Source organism: Heloderma suspectum, chromosome 4 (assembly GCF_057233095.1).
Source record: "Heloderma suspectum isolate Gila_16-S chromosome 4, 16-S_ref, whole genome shotgun sequence".
Taxonomy (NCBI): Eukaryota; Metazoa; Chordata; class Lepidosauria; order Squamata; family Helodermatidae; genus Heloderma; species Heloderma suspectum.
Genome location: NC_139461.1, coordinates 220,048,099 through 220,068,243, shown reverse-complemented (window position 1 = coordinate 220,068,243; position 20,145 = coordinate 220,048,099). Strand labels below are relative to the sequence as shown.

The 20,145-nt window shown below is 41.9% G+C and overlaps 1 protein-coding gene across 4 annotated transcripts in view; it reads left to right on the top strand.

The window, feature by feature from the left end:
* The window catches only part of NFIA (nuclear factor I A), a 439,446-nt gene that overhangs the window by 317,040 nt on the left and 102,261 nt on the right, over window positions 1-20,145 (top strand). For all 4 annotated transcript variants that reach the window (XM_084852356.1, XM_084852357.1, XM_084852358.1 and 1 more), the window contains exons 5-6: window positions 383-500; window positions 7,629-7,756. In XM_084852356.1, coding sequence (XP_084708482.1) covers window positions 383-500; window positions 7,629-7,756 — 246 coding nt within the window. The remainder of the gene's footprint in view (window positions 1-382; window positions 501-7,628; window positions 7,757-20,145) is intronic.

The following is a 20,145-nucleotide window of genomic DNA, read 5'->3' as shown; positions in this document are numbered from 1 at the left end:
ATGTAACAAAGGAAGACCTTACCAAGCATACAGGACAGCAAACAGTGAGATCTGGATGAGAGAACATTACTAACTTATCTAATAAGAGTGGTCATGGGAGAAAACAATCAAAGAAGTAGCAATATTCCTACAGTTTCTCAAAGCGAAGCCATTGAAATATACTGGTACGAAATAAGACTTTGCCATCAGGAAAAGACCTTCAAAGAAGACCTTAATCATATAGTTGCATAATGATCTTTTAATCTTGATGATTACAGTGCCAATTAACTCATACCTTTCTACCTACATGCTGGGTAAAGTCATTAAGGTGAAAGTGAATATTTGAAATGTAATTCTTCCTTTTCCACATGGCTTGCTAACTTGCTTTTCTTTGTTTCCCCAGCGCCAATAGCCGCAGGAACGGGCCCTAATTTCTCACTCTCAGATTTGGAAAGTTCTTCATACTATAGCATGAGCCCAGGAGCAATGAGGAGGTCTTTACCAAGCACCTCCTCTACCAGGTAATTTGATCTGTGCATGACATTGAGTTATGGCTGAAGCCCCCTGGCTATGTGGACATTTCAAATTGAGTAATACTGTCATTTAATGCTCATGCTGCCTGACAGATTCTGCTTGAGACACTGAACATTTCTGAGAATAAAGTGAAGCATCCACTTTAAACTGTCTAAAAGCTCTTTATTTATACTTTGGAATTCTGCAAAGCTACAGAAGAGGGGGTTTTCCCTTCTCTTCCTTAATGCTGATGTAAATGAATCATTTTGTATAGGTCAGTGGAATAAAACTTATAAAAAGGACAGATTTAGGACTATGGATTGAATCAGCAATCACAGTGCTATTTGCACATCTAAATTAAATTGGGTCTAATCCAGGAATACTTAGTTTGTGAACAACTGCTCAGGTGGCCAGTTAGGTGCAAATATGTCCAGAGAACTGAATAGCCACACAGGTGAACAGCAGGCAGCCATTCAAGTGTAATGGCTCACAAACGCTACAGCTATTGGAAGGATCTGTTGGGCGATATCAAGTCTAGAGAAAGAGGAACCAAATAGAATAGCCAAACAGAAGGTTATTCTCCCAGTGCGCACAAATGGTTTGCCTTTGTGGTGCCCCTTTGGCCAGGCTGGCTAACCATGCAATAATGTAATGTGATTCACTCTACTGCCAGGCCCCTTAAGGACAGTTGTAAGTAACAACCCAGCATAGCATTGATTTTGTGTTTGGTCCTCTGAAGGTCACAGTACCATGATACCATTGTGGCAAGAGGGCCCTTTCAAAGTACACTTGTTGAAGGTTAGCTAACCTTCAGGGCAGGACCATAGCTCAGTGGCAGAGCACATGCATTCATGTGGAGAATCCCAGGCTTCAGTCCCTGGCATCTCCAACTGAAAGGCTCAGGTAGCAAAGACCTCTGCCTGAAACTGTGGAAAGACGCTGCCAGTCAGAGTAGCCAATACTGGGATAAATGGACAAATACTACCCTAAGGGGCAGGCCACATCTTTATCCCAGTTCAGATGTAACAGGAAATCAGTGGTTTCCTACTATGACATAGTGGCTGGGTTCTCATGATCACCAGGGGAAACTACGCGTGACCAGTGTTTCCCTAATTACCCACATTGAGTTGCAGGTTGCCGTGTCATCTGAACCCGGTGTGTGGCACAGCAGGGGTAGCTTCTTACCCACCCTACAACCCGAGTAGGGGTTGTGGGGTGGTAAGAAGCCACCCCCACCGTGCCGTGCACTGGATTTGGATGACATAGCAACCCACAATGTGGCGTTGGTAATTAGGGAAATGCTGGTTGTGCGAGCAGCATGCACGGGGGCATGGGAAACTACACAGTTTCCCAAGGTGTTCATGTGAACCCAACCAGTCACTATGAGAGTGGCCTGGATGAGCATCACTCTTATGTGCTCCTGCCCTTTAGAAATCAATGAATACATACAGCTTTAGGAATTTAGGGTGCAAACCTATGCATGTTTAGGCAAAAATAAGTCCCACAACTCCCAGGGTGCAATCTTATGCATGTTAAGACAAAAATAAGTCCTACAACTCCCAGTGTTCCCCAGCATGGCTGGCTAGGGAATACTGGGAATTGTAGGACTTATTTCTATCTAAAGATGCAAAGGATTATGCCCAGAGGGAGCAATCCTTTTGGGATAGGCAGCTGCCTCCAAACTCAGAGGAGACCGCCTGTCCAATGCAGGGTGGGCAGAAGAGGGGGGGATCTTTTCCTCCGCACTCCACCCTTCCTGTATTCACAGCTAGATGGCCAATTTCGGCCATCTAGCCGCAGGACTTTGAAGCAGGGGGGGAGGTCGGACAGCACATAAGAAGCATCATACCAGCACTTCCATACTCCCCATCCCCAGGAAAAACCCCTTTTGCCCCTCTCCATGCCGCTCTTCTAAGCGCGGAGCCCAGGGATGATCCTCATCACCTACGAGGGGGACGGGATGGGGCAGGGAGGCAGTTTTCCGGAAGCTGACCTCGGAGTGCGGAATCCGAGGTTGGTTCCCTAAAACTGAGCAATCGTATGGCCGTCTAGTCACTGTCTAGAGGCCATAGGATTGCATGCTTAATGACTTACAGCACAATCCTATGCATGTCTACTCAGAAGTAAGTCCCATTGAGAGATCAGGGGAGCTTACTCACAGAGAAGTGAGTATAGGATTGAAGGCTTATTCAAGTAGGATAATTTTTTATTCTGGGCTCCTGTGAGTGTTGATGTTATGGTTTAGAGGCTAATTTGAAGACAAGGATATTTTTCATTTTATACCATGGACCTTTTATTTTAATATCCATGCAATTGGACTTTTTTTATTATTTATTGTGGTTTTAACAAAACAAAATAAATCGTGAAAAAGAAGAAAAACAAAAAATTACATGCATAAAAGTATCAATATTCCATTAAGTACAATGGAATATACCACACATTCAAATGTTGATAGCGGTGTTAAGTCCTCAATCCATTGCATTATAGGAGGTGAGTATTTATTCTTCCAGTGTTGTAATATCAGACTTTTGACAGTCAAAGGGGCTTGGGAAATCCATTTGCACTGACCATACATTAACTTCCAGGAAACTGGTAAATAGTTTAGGAGGACATGTACATCATTAAATATTAAAGAGTGTTCCAATACGAAAGTTATCCGTATTATGACCTCCTCCCAAAAGGAGGCAAGTATTCGGCATTTCCAAAACATGGTTGAAATCGTATGCCCAAAAGCTGTTGTCATCTTGAATGCTATTAATTATCCAAATTGATTCCCCATCCTTCCAGTTAAAATGGATCAGTTATTTAACCGACATGACAAGTAATGCTAATTTCACCATATAGTTGTTACTACTTTTGATCTTAAGGCTGCTTCACACATAACATATTCCCTAGAGAGATATCACTTCAGTGGAGGATAAAGTGTGTCTAGCATTTGCAAAACCATTAAGTCTGATGAAAACACACATGCGTATATAGCTGTATTAACACAGATCCTTGCATTCTGATTGGCCGAAGCTTCCCACATTAGGTACACTCAGCAAAATAAATACATGCGAGTCGTTTACACATGACAGAGCACACACGTATTCCTACATGAAAGTGATATGTAAGAAAATGTAACGTATAAAGTAGCTCTGGTTCTGCACTGGTACCTGCAGAATATTAAAATACACTGAAGCCTATAGTTGACACAAATATTTTATTCTTTCATTCTACAAATGCACTGGGACTGTCTACATGTGGCTAATAGATTGTGATGACTGAGAGAATATCCAATTCACTTATACTTAGTCAACATTCTGAACGTTGACAAATAAACTAATCATTATATGTGGCACTAATCAGTATATTAATTTTCACTGTTTGGCATTATTGTGAGTGTACTGAATACTATATGGGCAATTGTCCTCCACTGTGAATTAGGCTATGTTTGTTTCCATTTCAGGACTGATACAACAGATAGATTATTAATGATACTTAAAAGTAAAGCTCAGCTGTCACTTTTGTATGCATCTACAAATACCTGATACAGATAAGAAGCTAATTATAAACAGCATTAGTTGTTAATAACTGCACAATATTTGCAGTTATTATTTGTTTTTTCCTCACATTACATTATTCCTTGTTAGCCAAAAAAATCCTTAAATTACAGGCTTATAGCTCACTCCTAAACATATTTACTTGGATGTTCCTATTGATTTCAATAGCATTTACTTCCAAGTATATCTTAGCATTGTAGCCTAGCAGAATTAGCAAGGCAGTGATTGCAATGTAGGCAAAAGTACTTCTTGCTGATATTTAAAATGCCTTGAAGGCAAATCTGGAGCCTGGGGGTGGGGTCTGAGATACTCTTTGGCAGGGATGACTGAGCAAGCAAGCAATTCTCATGTTCACTCAGATTCTCTGAACACCACCTTGAAGCTCAGCTTGGCTTGCCTCATTTCCTGTGTTGGGTTGTGCTCTTTTTTTTTCTTCTTTTTTTTTGAATGGGGAAAGTGAACATTTACAACAGGAAAAATTCACATTTTTTTTAAAAAAGCACACCAGTAGGTGCACTTTCCCCCCATAGAGTAAACTATGATAATGCATGTTTTTTGAACACCAATGCAGGTTCAGGAATTTGCAAACATTTTTGGAGAACTTGCTCTCATGCTTGCATTTGGGGTCATGATTGGCATCTGTTCACATGATTTGTGAACATGAACTATATTCTTGTACATCCCTACTCTTTAACAATCTTGGTCTATTCTATAGCTTGAATGCCAAGAATCTCAGTCGTAATTGTTTGAAAAATAAGTGCTTAGCCCTCATGGGTTCAAATGAAAATTTGGAAATATAAGGGCAGTGAGATCAAAGGCTAAGAATGCCACATTTATGTGCACATAATAGTGTATTATCAGAATAACACACTGTATTCACTTTTCCCCATAAAATTGAAATACTTCCATTAATATAAGTGGGAGAGAGAAAAAGGACAAAAACAGAGGGCGCAGTGGAGGAGGCAAAATTTTCCCTGTCTCCAGACACTAGTGATCCATGCGGTCATTGTATCTTCTGATACCACAAAAGTTCTCACTTCAAATGTCAAAGCACAAAATGCTTACTATCGCAAAAATTTCAAGAAGAACCCATGTAAATTACCTCTGTGTAAAGACTTAAATGTGATGGGAATTATGGCAGCTTTTTACCCCCATGCAATAGATCTCTGATATAGAAAACAACCTCACTTGATAAGATGTTCAGCCAGGTAGCTTACCCTTGAGAGCTTCTGCTTTCTTGGCACATAGAAATGTGCAATAGACTCCATAATGCTGACCATAGATGTAATATTTGCTGACCCTGTATTGGAAATTCAGTAGGATTCCCCCCCACCCCCAGTGCAGTCAGTTTCTCTTACTATAGCTCAAGAAGCACAGGGCTTCTGGCTCTGCAGTTCCCCACATTACACTGACAGAGTCAGAGTCGATTGACCTTGAGAGCTCAGCACAACAGTTATCTTTCTTTTCAGGCTTTGCCTGAATGTTACAGGAGAGAAGAATGTATGTGGCAAGTGATGAGTAGCAGTCTTTCTGTGTTTCACCTCTGAATTGCACAAGTTAAAATGTTTTTAGTTTCAAGAAGTGAATTTGGGATTAGTACTTTTTTCTTTTCTTTTTTAATCTTCAAGGGATAGCCCTCCTTGGCTAGCTACACTAGTTAGTATTATTCTCCTCACAGTACTTCTGTGGCTTATGTCAGATTTGTTCTCAGTCCTTTTCCCATTTCCTATAGTCCTAGCCTTGCTTATCTAGATGTATTCTATGATGGCTTGTTAAATTGAAAGTATTATATAACCTTATTCATAATAGTCACACAATTGCTCTTTTCCATGTAAAAGACTTTCCCACATTAAAATGGAATGGAAAACCTTAACTGTAACTATTGTTGTTCATCAAAGTATGGGTCCTTATGTAGCCAAAACCACCAACTGGATCTATTACAGTCTGGATTCAGGTCGGTTTTGGGATGGAATCAGCCTTGGTCACCCTGATGGACAACCTTCTTTGGGAGAGGGACAGGGGGAGTGCTACCCTGTTACTTCTTCTTGATCTCTCAGCAGCTTTTTATACCATTGACCACAGTATCCTCCTGGACTGCCTCCGTGAGCTGAGAGTTGGAGACACTGCTCTGCAGTGGTTTGACTTGAACTTGTGGGGTTGGCTCCAGAAAATAGCGTTCGGTGACTGCACCTCATCCCCATGGCAGCTGAATTGTCGGGTGCCACAGGGCACCATCCTGTCCTGGTTGTTATTTAATATTTATATGAAGCCGTTGGGAGTGGTCATCAGGAGATTTGGGGCAAGGTGTCACCAGTATGCTGATGACAGCCAGCTCTATTTCTCTCTGACATCTGAATCAGGAGAGTCGTGCACATTCTGAACCAATGCCTGGATGCAGTTATGGCTTGGATGAGGGTGAATAAACTGAAGCTGAATCCTACTAAGACAGAGACCCTATGGGCTGGATGTTCCCAGGTCTGGGAATTGGGGGGTTTGCCTGTTCTGGATAGGGTTGCACTCTCTCTGAAGGAGCAGGTCCATAATTTGGGGATGCTTCTGGATCCATCTTTGTCACTGGAGGCCTTTGTCTCAGTGGCCTAAAGCACCCATTACCAACTTTGGCTGGTACACCAACTATGCCTGTTCCTGGCCACGGTGATCCATGCATGCACTGATAACCTCACAATTAGACTACTGCAATGCACTTTATGTGGGGCTGCCTTTGTGTGTGGCTCAGAAGCTGCAGCTAGTGCAGACTGCAGCAGCTAGGGTGCTCACTGGGATACACAACTATGCTCACCTAACATCTGTGTTAAAAGAATTGCACTGGTTGCCTGTTAGCTACCGAGCCACATAGAAATAGAAAATTCAGGTGGGTGGAAGAGTAATCAAATGGACATGACTGGCTGGCTGGAACCCTAAACAGAAGCTGTTGTTGTTCTTGTTAGTGCTTTCAGTGTACATAGCACTTCACAGAGTAGCTATAAAAACAAGGTTAATCTGCCTCAGGGAATAAATGTTAGAATAAGCTGTTGTGAAAACAAATCCTCCTCATCCCATGCCATTGAATGCTTGGATAAAAAAAAACAAAAACAAATGGGAACATAGTGCAACCATCTATTTCAAATGAAGCATGCTATATCTAATGCTCTTCTTGAGAAGTATGGAAATGGTCAGACTATGCAAACAACTCAAAGACACTTTACCTTGGTTGTGAGAAGTAGCATAGGGAGTGGGGCTGCCAGCTGCCACCTCAGAGGTGCTCTCTGGCAATAAAAAAGGAAAGAAAAGCAAAATCCAAAACATAGGAGAGTCTGCAACCATTGTACCTTCCACGCTTTTCCTTTACAGGCCTCTTTGAACATCCTCCACTCTGATCTGCTGTAGAAAGTAGGACTTGACACATGTCCCACAGTAGGTGGGTAGGGGTGATAGTCACAGGATCCAGAAGAGTAGCAAGGGAAAGGAGGCACAGTGGATGAATCACCTCTGCTTTATAGCAAGCAGGTTTTCTGAGATCACAGTCATAAATGATGGCTTGACATTTCATCTCACTTCAGTTAATGCAATAATGTGTGCTGTCTTCAATTCCAGCTCTACAAAGCGCCTCAAATCTGTAGAGGATGAAATGGACAGTCCTGGTGAAGAGCCATTTTATACAAGCCAAGGGCGGTCTCCAGGAAGTGGCAGTCAGTCAAGTGGATGGCATGAAGTGGAGTCAGGTAAATATGGTCACTCTGGTGGCTTTTTAGGAGTTAGTATGTGAAAGGCTACAGACATTGAGTGCTTCTGCAGCTGTAAATGTTTTGGATATTAATTTCTGTATTTTAGGCAAGCACTGCAGTGTTGGATAATGGTTTCCGTGGTTGTCAAGGTTTCCTTATCCCAAAATATTACTATGAATTAGTTTGGCTTGCCCCCAAAAGGACTGCATAGTGCAATTATGTTGTAAAATGACAATACTTTAGATCACTCTAAGAAGAAAAAGAAAGAAAAACCCTTTCAAACTATTGTTAACGTGAATAGATTTTATTATGCGGTGGCTTTTTAATGGCATTGTAGGGAGGTTGTTTTGTCAATTTAAAATGTTGGAATGTTTGACTGAAATATTGCAATCTACCATTAATACTGTTGTGCCACTGCTGGATTAGTGAGTTAATTTTCAAGTCTCTCTCTTTTTGGTTTAACTTTTCTTATGTTACCTCTTACCTATGATATGGACATAAATATCTTACCATTGTCCCAGAAGGTAGTGCTGGGTAATGTCTGTTCCACTCAATGGCCTTTCGTTTCAGTCTTATCCCCCACGCTCTTCAGTGTCTAGAAGAAGCCACTGAGCAAAGTCATCTGGAGGTTTGTGCTATTATGACATCAGTATGCAGATGACACACAGCTCTATCTTTCTTTTCCACCTACAAAACCCAAGAAAGCTGTGGGACTCTTGAACAGGTGTCTAGATGCAGTATAGGGATGGATAAGGGAAAATAAACTGAAACTTAATCCAGATAAGATGGAGATTTTGTGGATTAGGAAGTTGGCCATTCTGGGTGGAGGCATGAAAAACCAGTCCTGGATAGGGTTACACTCCCTCTGAAAGGCCAGGTGTGCAGCTTGGGGGATGCTCCTGCATTCATTGCTGTCTAGAGAGCCACTGGTAGTGGCAGTGACCAGGAGTTCCTTCTCCCATCTCAGGTTTGGACACCAGCTGCAACCCTCTCTAGAGCAGCTGGACCTGACCTTGGTTACCTGTGCAATAGTAGTTACCTAGTAGTTGCCTACTGCAATGTGCTTTACTTGGGCTGCCTTTGAAGATGGTTCAAGAACTTCAGTTTATATAAAACGTAGCCTCCCAGATGCTGGTGCAGGACCAAAAGTTCAAAAAACATGTAACACTATTTTTGTGCCAGTTGCATTGATTACCAGTATGTTTCTGGCCCCAATCCAAAGTGCTAGTATTACCCTTTAAAGTCATAAAGGCTTGGGACTAAGTTATATCAAGCACTGCCTTTGCTTGTATGATCCTTTCCTTCAGAGGTTCTGCTTATGAGCCTTCTGGTAAGATCAGTTAGGTTGGAGAGCATGAGAGTCAGGGCCTTCTGAGGTATGGCCCCACAGATATGGGACTTCTGACTGAATTACACTTGGTCCCTACAGTACAGGTTTGTAAGCAGGCCCTTAAAAAGCCTTTAAGCAAGGCTGCCTTTCCCTGAGAGTGTAAATAACGTATGTGACTCAGAGTAGTTTTCTAATAGTAACTCTACCACTTTCTGATGTTCCTAAGGTGTGTTTATCTTTTGTGTATTTTGCTTTGTGAGGGCACAGACCTGAAAAGAGGCTTTTAAAAATCAATGAATGAATGAACATGAGTTTTGACTCTTAAAGGAAATTAAAACATTACTTTTTTATATTGGAAGTTGTATGGACAACACACACTTTCTTGCACACCGAACTAAAAGGAAGAACTTGATTTTGAATTTCCCCTTGTGAGCAAATGTGCTGAAAGATATTTAATGTGTAAGTATAACTTATTTAAGCAGGTTAGAGCATGGCTGGCCAGGGAATTCTGGGAGTTGTAGGACTTTTTTCTGTCTAAACATGCATAGGATTGTGCCCTTATTGTATGAAACAATAAATAGATATCAGTCCTAGTGCAACTGCATTATGTTATTCTGATGTCATGATGCAAGTATAATCTCCTCAGAAAACCAGAAGAATTAAAGAACTTAGAATGTGCCATGTGTTTAATAGTAGAAGGTAGAGAGGTAAGGAAGACTGGCCGAGCTTAAGGAAGAATGCTGGTAAATATACAGATAGGCCTATGAGAAGGATGGAAGAAAGAAAGTCTTTAGTATTTGGCCCACACTGCAGTAGGAAAAGGGAAGGATCGCCTGAAATAGGGAGAGAAAGTAACTAGGCAAATTTCTAGCCATGAGAGGGGAGGAACTATAGGGGGAAAGGGGTAAGAGAGGGGAGGAGCTAAAAGGACAACAGAGACAACAGACAGGTGGAGTAACAGACATTCCAGGATGTAGTCAGTTTAGGATACGTTAAAGAAGAGTGCTGAAATCTAGACTGTTGATTCATGGCCCAGTTTGGCAAGGGTGACTGGGCAGTTTCAACCCCATCTCCATCGTGGCCAATGTGACAGATATTTACAGCTGTTTCAGAGCCAGAAGGTATGAAAAAGGGTCCACTGATTTTAACAGAACCATACTGAACATCAGATAAGCTAAACTGCTTTTTCCAGTTTTTCTTATAAAGGAAGCTAAAAATCCCATTCATTCTCAGATAGCTTGTGATTTTACACCTAGCTCTTATATTATATTATAGCTCTTAAATTCATTTCCATTTAAAATTCTAAGACACCCTATCCTTAGACTCTCTCGTAATTCTACTTGTTCCCATTATTTCTGTAGACAAATTATATTTTGACTTGATTCTCCCTGGTTTAAAAAATTCTTCTTTAACCTTTAATACAAACAGTTCTTACTTTTGTCAGATTTGACCATACCAGAGGATTGGATTTTCATAACAATATACCATGTTGCATATAGCAAGCAATATTAGGATTGTGTGTATCAAATGGATGCTTTATTGTTATAGGTATAGGAAAAACCTTTGGAAATATAATTTCCTAGAGAATTTGGTCCATGGAAAAGGATATTCTTTCAGTTGGGAATGTTGCCTTTCACATTTCTAAGGGGATATATAGAACACTGCCTTGTTTATCCCTCTCTAAGCCCTTAAAATTTATGCAAACCCATAATTGCATTTAAAGTAAAAACTGAATTTTAATGCAATTTGAAATAAAATTAAATTATATATGACATACAATATTTGCCACCAATCTTATTCAAGCACAAAAGCCACTCATATCTATGGCCTCTCAGTTGGATCCAGAGATGTGCTAGTGAAATAAATTCTGGCAGTGGCACTGTTCCATGCACTGTTGTACAAGAGTTATCAGAAGATATTGTGTGAGGTTGTACAAGAGCTTACTCAAGAAATTATGTAAGAGATTGCACAAACAGAAGCACACTGCTGGATTTCAGTTTTCTCACACAAGGATCTTGAGCTAAGTCAGAAAAAAGTCCTTCTGCGTGCAGAGGGAGGGCACTTCTGGATCCAACCCTCTATTTGTATATTTCTATTGTGTTAGATTATGCTTACTTTGTAGTTGCAGAAAAGTGATTTGTTGAGATTGTCATTCTATAGGGTGAAATAATCAAAATGTGACTTTCAACTACTTCTCTGGAGGTTCATTTCCTTTGTGGCCACCATTAACTTCATAAAGAAGCAAGCCTACAGGGGCTCCATTGCCACCAATGGTATGGATTGAGCCTTGTGTAAACCATCTTGCCGTATAGGAGAAGGCAATGCTCATGTTGCCTTCTTTGGCAACACTGGAATAAATGCATATGTTCTGGATCAGGAGTAAATATCCCCAGAAATCTATAGATGAGAAACTGATGAGACAGATCATTCACCTGTAGCCTGCAGTAAAGAAATGCATTATGTTGGGGAGCTAGGCAGCATAGATGTAGATGGCATCCCTCATAGATAATTGAGACTACCAACCATACCTGTTTCATAGTCACAAATCCCCTTCGTCTGTATAAGGTGCTGCCATTTTGCTGTCTGAAGCAAATGCCCATAGGGAATATATTCCATATTCTGTTTTCGTAAAATTCCAGGCAAATGCCCATAGGGAAGGATTTCACCTTGTAGTCCTTACTCCATCTGGAGTGATTTCTGCAAACAAATGCTCATTGTAGTTGCAGAATTCCTGCACTGAGCAGGAAGTTGGACTAGATGACCTCCGATTCCTACCAACTCTATAGTTCTATGTTTCTGTGATTTGTAGTTCAGACATGATGTACCAAGCAAAATACAGCTTTAAATCCTTCCTCCTAATACTGTACTCATGGAGACTCACATCCATTTACCTGCACTCCAGTGTGCTTGGGGAGCTCTCAGGCCTAAAAAGGCTGGAGTCTGCCAGAAAAGATGAATTTCCTTTCGCCACAGGAAGACTTGGGGAAGTAAAACAAAGCAGACAAGTAGTAAATTATTCCTGCTTTTCAAATACCTCTTGTGGTATCCTCCTTACCATTACTTTATCTCAGCACTTTCATCACATAACTCTTGCTAACAGGGAAAGAAAGCAAGAGGAGATAATGAGAATACTTGGTAAGAAAATCAAGCGGCGTCAGACTTGAGTTTGCACTCTGGTGCAATTCTGCATTGGCTCCATTTTTAAACTAGTATAAACTGTTATACGGCCATAAATACACCTAAAAGCACTTGGCTTCAGGATTTTGTTTTATTTTAATCTGCCATGATCAAATGCACTCCATGAAGCTGAATGATATAAAATGTTTCCATTTCCTTTCTTCTTCTTCTCTCTCCCTTTTTAAACGGCATTCTTTAATCCAGCACAGATGTGATGTCCTCTTTAACGTATGTGGTCCTTTTGAAGACTGACATATACTTTTAGGTACTGGCTTCTCTTGCAGACATACATAGATAGATAGATAGATAGATAGATAGATAGATCGATCTATATTGACTGACTGATATATATTTCATCTTAAAATGATCAATTTCCTCTCTTTCCCACTGCACATTAATATCATTGTGTGCCTTTATGACCACGAAACAGTGAGCTGACAATGCTTATCAAAATTATTTTTAAAATCTGAATCTCCACAAAATTCTTCATTACTTGATAATTGAGCACAAGGCTATATCTTATAGGCTGATATGACTTTCCACTCTTTCAGCATTTTTCTTTGGAAGTTTTATAGAAGTTGGGTTACCACATGACCAACTGTGGCCTGCTGGAACAAAGTGGCTTCCTTGCTGGTATGGCAAGGATTCCTGCAGTTCCCTTCTTTGGCCAGTCTTGAGTGGTAGCATGCAGGCTGACTTCTAGCATTACATCATCAGGCTTGCCTGCTGAAGACCCATGGGAGGCATGACTGCTGAAAGTGACAGTCGAAGCTCTATCCATGGAGGCTGGTGGCTCCAGTGTCAGCGGAGAAGTGAATCTGCTCTGGATTTCAGTCAGAACCAGTCAGAATTCTAAAGGAGCTATCCAGGGTGCTTCACATTGATCTGAGATCCCACCCCTGCAAGTGAATTGCCTGTTCAGAGAACCATCTACACACAGGGATGGGTGACCTGTGGTCCTCCGGATGTTTTGTCCTAGTGCTCCCATCAGCCCTAGCCAGCATAGCTAATAGTGAGGAAGGATGGGAGTTTTAGGCCAAAATATCTGGAAAGCCACAAGTTGCCCAACCCATGATCTACAGTTATTAAAAAGTTTGAACATTCTTTTGTCAGGTCTAGATACACAGCAAGCATTCCAAATCCATAACAACACTAGACTAAATGAAGGGTACCAAAAACAGAGGCTACCAAAAGTGTTGTTGTTGTTTTGCAATACAACGCGAATAGTATTTATCATCATCAAGAACAACAGCAAGAACAACAACCCACATACACACCTTGGCTTTTGGTTCATTGGTACTGGTAATCTGGAGGTTTTTTGGCCACTAAACATCTGGTGCATTTTCAGGAGCAAGCACACCAGGACCTTGGGATCACAACACATTAGTCTCAGCTGTTGCCACATGAAAGAGGAAGCTGTGTTAGCACATTATAGATCTCTTTTTCATACCCTGAGTGATTGGCTTTTTATCTGCACTTTCAGTTCAAATGCTGCACTTCTCTTGGATTTGTCATTAACACAGCACAAACTTCTTTATTTTGCTTTTAATTGCAAGAACTAGGAAGGAAGCAATGATAAAAGTTCACAGCATGTTGAAAAACAATCTTTTTTCCCACAGAGGTTACATTTGTTTTGGGGAACTCATCACCATAGGATCTTTCATTCTTGAGATCAGAATAACTGAGTTTTGAAAACAACTAGAATAATTTGTCTACATCAATCACTATAGAAAAGTAGTTAGGAAAAGCACTCAGTGTCAGGATACTCCCAAATCTTAACTCATATACAGAAGATCAGATGCTTATATACTCTTGTTAATTTGGGGCAGAAAAAACTACCTCCACAAGACCCTTAGTTACATTCATTAAAGTTTGTTAAAATCACCACTTCTAAATTACAGGTGGGGAATGTATTGCATAGAGGGTTGGAGGCAAATCTACAAATTTAATATAGTCAAGTCATGTGAGCCACAAAATGCATGGCAGAAAGGAACTGTAGTTGAACCAGCAGCAGTTGTTTTGCTTTCACCGGCTATTCTGTTTTCACAAACTAATGTTGGTGCAAGATTCTACCTTGATACTTTAGAATTTCAGGTAAACTCCATGCCTTTAGTGAGGCAAATGAAATGCCCATGCAGAAGCATCCTTAATAGATCCTTAATCTATAACAAGTACCCCTATAGACATGAGGTTGCTTGCATCTTGGCTATGCATTGATGTGTAACAATCTCTGAATATCTGTACTATTACCTTCAGTCTTTCCCACCACAGAGAGTCAAGGTGTTGGGAGGAGCTATAGAGTCCTCATACCCCACATATTCCAGATTAAAGTAGGCCAGTCTGTGTTGTGATAGTTTCTTCTGTTTCTTTCCATGTCCTGCAGTTATTGGAAGCACCTCTTAGACTGGCTTTTGTGAGATACATTATGAAGAGCTTAATGAATCATTGCTGAGAAGCAGTGTAGCTGTACTTCCTTTTGTATATTGTCACATTTTATGCAGTCCTATTTCTGTTATGTCCATCTGACCGTAGCCAACAAAAATCTATTAATGAATATGATACTACAAAAAAAGCAGCAGGTCAATAGTGGTACGTGGAGCACAATCATGAGTTTTCCATTGTAGCCATTAAGTAAAATAATTAAATACCCTTCATTTGCTCTAATAGACATAGACACGATGACAGAAAGTTACTGTTGGATCAATATGTCTCTCTTTCTTCTGCAATTTATGGAGCATCTGGTGACCATTATCTGTGACAATAATCTGTCTCATTGACATTATTGCCGTAGAACCACAGAAGTTGTAGATGGAAGGACTGTCAGAAAATTGCATCTTTTCCCCTTGGGCGATACAGTATATCTGCTTAGGCTTTCCTCAGTCTATGGGTCCCTTCCAATGTTACCTTAGCAATATTGTACTAGTGTCCTTCCCACACCACTCCCAAGTCTTGTGGGAGGAGTCCATGCAGTGGCTCCTTCCCACACCAGCATTGCCCAAGCTCCCAGGCAGGGTGGTGCTGGTGAGAGAAATAGCTATGTGTCCAGCTTCTCCCTTTATCAGAGCAGTGTTGCAGCAATTTCCTTTCCATGATGGCAATGATGGAAAAGGTTTTGAACTTATTTATAAGAGTCCGTATGTACATGTAGGACCAATTGTGAATTATCAATATGTTACCAGGGAGTCCCTAGAACTGAGAAATAATCAGCATATTAACAAACTTGGGAGGGTGGAAAGGAAAGGAAAGGTTCCTCCTGTGCAAGCACCGAGTCATTGCTGACTCCTAGAGGGACGCCGCTTTCGCTGGCATTTTCATGGCAGACTATAGCGGGGTGGTTTGCCATTGCCTTCCCCAGTCATGGCTACCTTTCCCCCAGCAAGCTGGGTACTCATTTTACCGAACTCGGAAGGATGGAAGGCTGAGTCGACCTGAGCCGGCTACCTGGGAGGGTGGATTCAGTCTTAATATTGCACCACCGCTGGAGCCGCCGCCAGAGCCGCTGCCACCAGGAAGATCCGCCTAAGGTAAGTCCTATCCCGAGGGGGGCGGGGGGCCGTTCCACCACCGATTTCAGGGGGCCGAATGCGCTGGCATTCAGCCTCCCCGAGATCCGTGGCGGAACTTTCGTATATCCCTAACTGGAGTGGGTTGCCGATTCCTTCTCCAGTGGACCACATTTTGTCAGAACTCTCCGCCATGACCTGTCCATCTTGGGTGGCCCTGCACGGCATAGCTTATGGCTTCACTGAGTTACACAAGCCCCTTCGCCACAACAAGGCAGTGATCCATGAAGGGGCTCTAAATGATACCTTCCTCAATTTCGATGGTCCCCAGATGTTTTTACTTATCTTGGAATACTTATTCTCAGAGATATATCTCAAATGATTAAGCTTAATTTTAATAAATTTATTAATGAGATTTCTCAGGATATAGGTAGATGAGCTTTAAAAATGAGTTTGTGGGGTAACGTAAATAGACTTAAATTGAATCCTATACCTCGGATTGTTTTATGTTATACATGGGATTCCTTTATCTATACCTGGCAAATATTTTCTGAAAATCAGTGCTTTGTTTCATAAATTGGGGGGGGGGGTCCTTTCCACCATGATTATCTCTGAAAAGGATGCATCTTCCAATTAAATAAGGTGGATTTGGTTTTCCATATCTTGCTTTATACCATTGGGCTTATCTGTTGTCTTATAGTTTATGTTTGTCTCTCCTGTTTACATCAGATCTTCTGCCTTAGTCAGTTGTGGAATCATCTTGTCTGGTTCCTCTCTCTAAAAGGATGGCATTAGGTTCTAGGCTTATAAGAATTGATAGGATTCTCCCACAGTTTTTACTGTTAGAGATGTATGGTGTATAATGTCATGTCAATTGCACTTTGATGCATTTTCTCATGTTAAATTAACTCTATGGGGCAATCCAGATATAAAAATTGGTAAGAAAATGTTTTTGTGGTGGACATGGCAGATAAAGTTATTTTTACTTGGATCAACTGTTGGGTGCCGATGATGAGCTCTTGTTATTTTCTATCGTGCATGCCAAACATGACTTGCCAGCTATGGCTGAATGGCAATACTTGCAGCTGCAGCATTTGTCAGGATCTAGTTTTGACCTGGCCACTTTTACAGCATCAGAATCTCCATTATTATTGGAAACACTTATTGAGACCGGTCAGGCAAAGCAACCCACAATCCATGTCTATAAACACTTGTTATTAGTGAATAAATATGATATACAGGGTTTTAAGCAGGAATGGAACAGGGAATTGGATTGTCCCATTTTTACTAATCAGTAGACTGCCACTTTGGCATCTATATCTGTTGTGTCCATGGCTCTTAGGTTGCGTCTTATTAAGCAAAACACTTGTGTTTCATGTTTATTGAATACCACAACATCTCTTTAATAATGGATTGTCTAATTCAGCTAATGCTTGTGGTGCAATGCAGCTAATGTTTTTTTTAAACATACGTTTTGGCAAAGTCCAGTAATTTCTTCTTTTGGGGAGGAGGTTATCATATGAATAAACTTTGTACTGGAACAGTCTTTAGTATTTGCTGATGCACTCACTCTTTTAAATTATTTACCTGCTTCATTAATTAATTAATGGTCAGCATAAATGGATCCCCCCCTTTGACAGCTAAAAGGCTGATATTACAACACTGGAAGGATAAATGCTAACCTCTTATAAGGCAATATACTGAGGACCTTACAACACTTTCAACGTTTGAACGGGTGACATATTCACACTACCTTTGAATGGATACTTATTTGAATATCTAGTCCACTTTGTTGAAGCTTAATGTGTAATTGTTAGAAAGTTGCATTGTCATATATATGCATTTCATTTGTATTCATTGCTATGGATATATAGACATCCATGTATGTATATCAGAAGAACAGAAATAAAAAAAAGAAGGAAAAGAAAAAATGACACCTTCCTCAATTTTTCTCCTTCTTTTTAAGACAGACTGCTACTGCAATTTAATACTACTGCAACTGTATCATTATTAAGGTTGCCAACTTTAGCTCCAACCTTTTTCAAAAATCTTTCCCAATCCAGTTAAAGAGATCCATGATGTAAAGGAAATTCTGCTTTCACCACTTCCTGGATCAGACACCACATCTAAATTTTATTGATTGATTGATTGAAAAGATTTATAAACTGCCTTTTATGGTAAGCCCTCCCAAGGTGGCATACAACTAAACTTAAAACCACACAACATAATAAAACAATGATAAAACAATAATAAAATCAAAAGGAAAGGAGAGGTTCCTCCTGTGCAAGCACCGGGTCATTATTGATCCCTAGAGGGACGCCGCTTGTGCTGGCATTTTCATGGCAGACTATAGCGGGTGGTTTGCCATTGCCTTCCCCAGTCGTGACTACCTTTCCCCCAGCAAGCTCATTTTACGGACCTCGGAAGGATGGAAGGCTGAGTCGACCTGAGCCAGCTACCCAAGACCCAGCTTCCGCTGGGATCGAACTCAGGTCGTGGGGAGAGTTTCGGTTGCAATACTGCAGCCTACCACTCTGCGTCACACAAGGCTCTCAATAAAATCAAAACTAACAGTTAAAATCAGATAGCACCATGTACACCAAGGTAAACAGGTGAGTCTTTGGGGCCTGCTTGGAGGCCTGTGATGATGGGAAACATCAACTGGAATAGAATTCCACAAGCAGGAGGCCACTAATTACTCTTACAGGAGGGCATACAAGTAGGGCCTCTGATACAGAATTCAGTGTGCAAGCAGATTGGTATGGGTGAAAGAGGTCCCTCAGGAAACCTGACCCAAACTGTTTTAAAGGCCAATACCAGCCCTTTAAATTGGCCCAGGAACTATGCTGGCAACCAGTGCAACTGCTACAATATAGGTGTCAGATGGTCCAATCACCTAGCACTACCAGTACTTGAGCGGCTGCATTTTATACCAGTTGGACTTTCCAAACCATTTTTACAGGCAGCTTCATATATAGTGCATTATAGTAATCCAGTCTGGATATTACTGGAGCATGGATAACTGAAGAAAGGTCCATCCTCTCCAGATAGGTTCACATTTGGCATACCAGCCTATCCTGGTTAAAAGCACTCCTGGCCCCTGCTGTCACCTTAACTGCCCCACTTTGTGCTGCTTCCAGAGAACTCCCAAACTGAGTACTTGGTCCCTTAGGAGGAATTAGGGATGGCGGAGAATTTCTCCCCAAAACTTCGGGGGGCCGAGCGCCAACGTGTTTGGCCCCCCGAACAAGTTTCGGGGAGAAATCCTCCGCACCCCCCCCCCCAGGACGGGACTTACCTTCGCCAAATGTCCCTCCCGGTGGCAGGTCCAGCCGGCGGTTCGGCAGCTGTTCGTGCGGGGCGGGAGCGGCAGCCGGTCTTTCGACCGGCTGCTGCCGCCGCCATTCCAACAAAAGAAAAAAAAAACGCCCCCATGATAGGCTACGTGACGATTAACGTAGCCTATCACGGCTAGATTTGCAAAGTCAGCCGTGATAGGCTACGTCAATCGTCACGTAGCCTATCACGGGTGACTTTAAAAAAAAAAATAAAAGCGCGTACGGATAATGGCGGCCCCCATAGGGAGCCGCCATTCCCGTTCCTTATTTGGTCGCTGTAGTCTACGTAAATCTTTACGTAGACTACAGCGACCAAATAAGGAACGCGAATGGCGGCTCCCTATGGGGGCCGCCATTATCCGTACGCGCTTTTTTTTTTTTAAGTCACCCATGATAGGCTATGTGACGATTAACGTAGCCTATCACGGCTGACTTTGCAGATCTAGCCGTGATAGGCTACGTTAATCGTCACGTAGCCTATCACGGGGGCGTGTTGTTGTTGTTTTTAACTTTCGAGTTCGCGGCCGGGCGAGGCGGGAAGCCTCCCCCCCGGCCTGAATTTCGGCCGGGGCGAGGCGGGAAGCCTCCCTCCCGGCCTAAACTTCGCGGGGGGAGCAGCGAAGCGCCTCCCCCCCACCGCGAACAAGCTTCGGCGAAAGGTAAGGGACTTTCATCCACCCCTAGGAGGAATGCAACCCCGTCTAGGAGACATTGCAAGCCTCCATCCAGTGTAGTCAGCTTCCCTACCCATACTACCTCTTGTCTTGTCAGGATTCAATTTCAGCTTATTCAGCCTCATCATCCCCAAACTGCCTCCAGACATGGGTCCAAGAGTTCTATAGCCCCTCTGGGCTGAGTCGATGGAAATAAAAGGTAGACTGTTGGGCTGACTGTTGTCTGAACATTATGGAGTCCAAAACATCTGAAAGGCATCAAGTTGCGTAGCCCTGGCATAAGCCCAGCCTTTCCCAACTTGGTGCCCTCCATGCTGGCTGGAGATTACTGGAATTGTAGCCATACACATCTGGAGGGCACCAG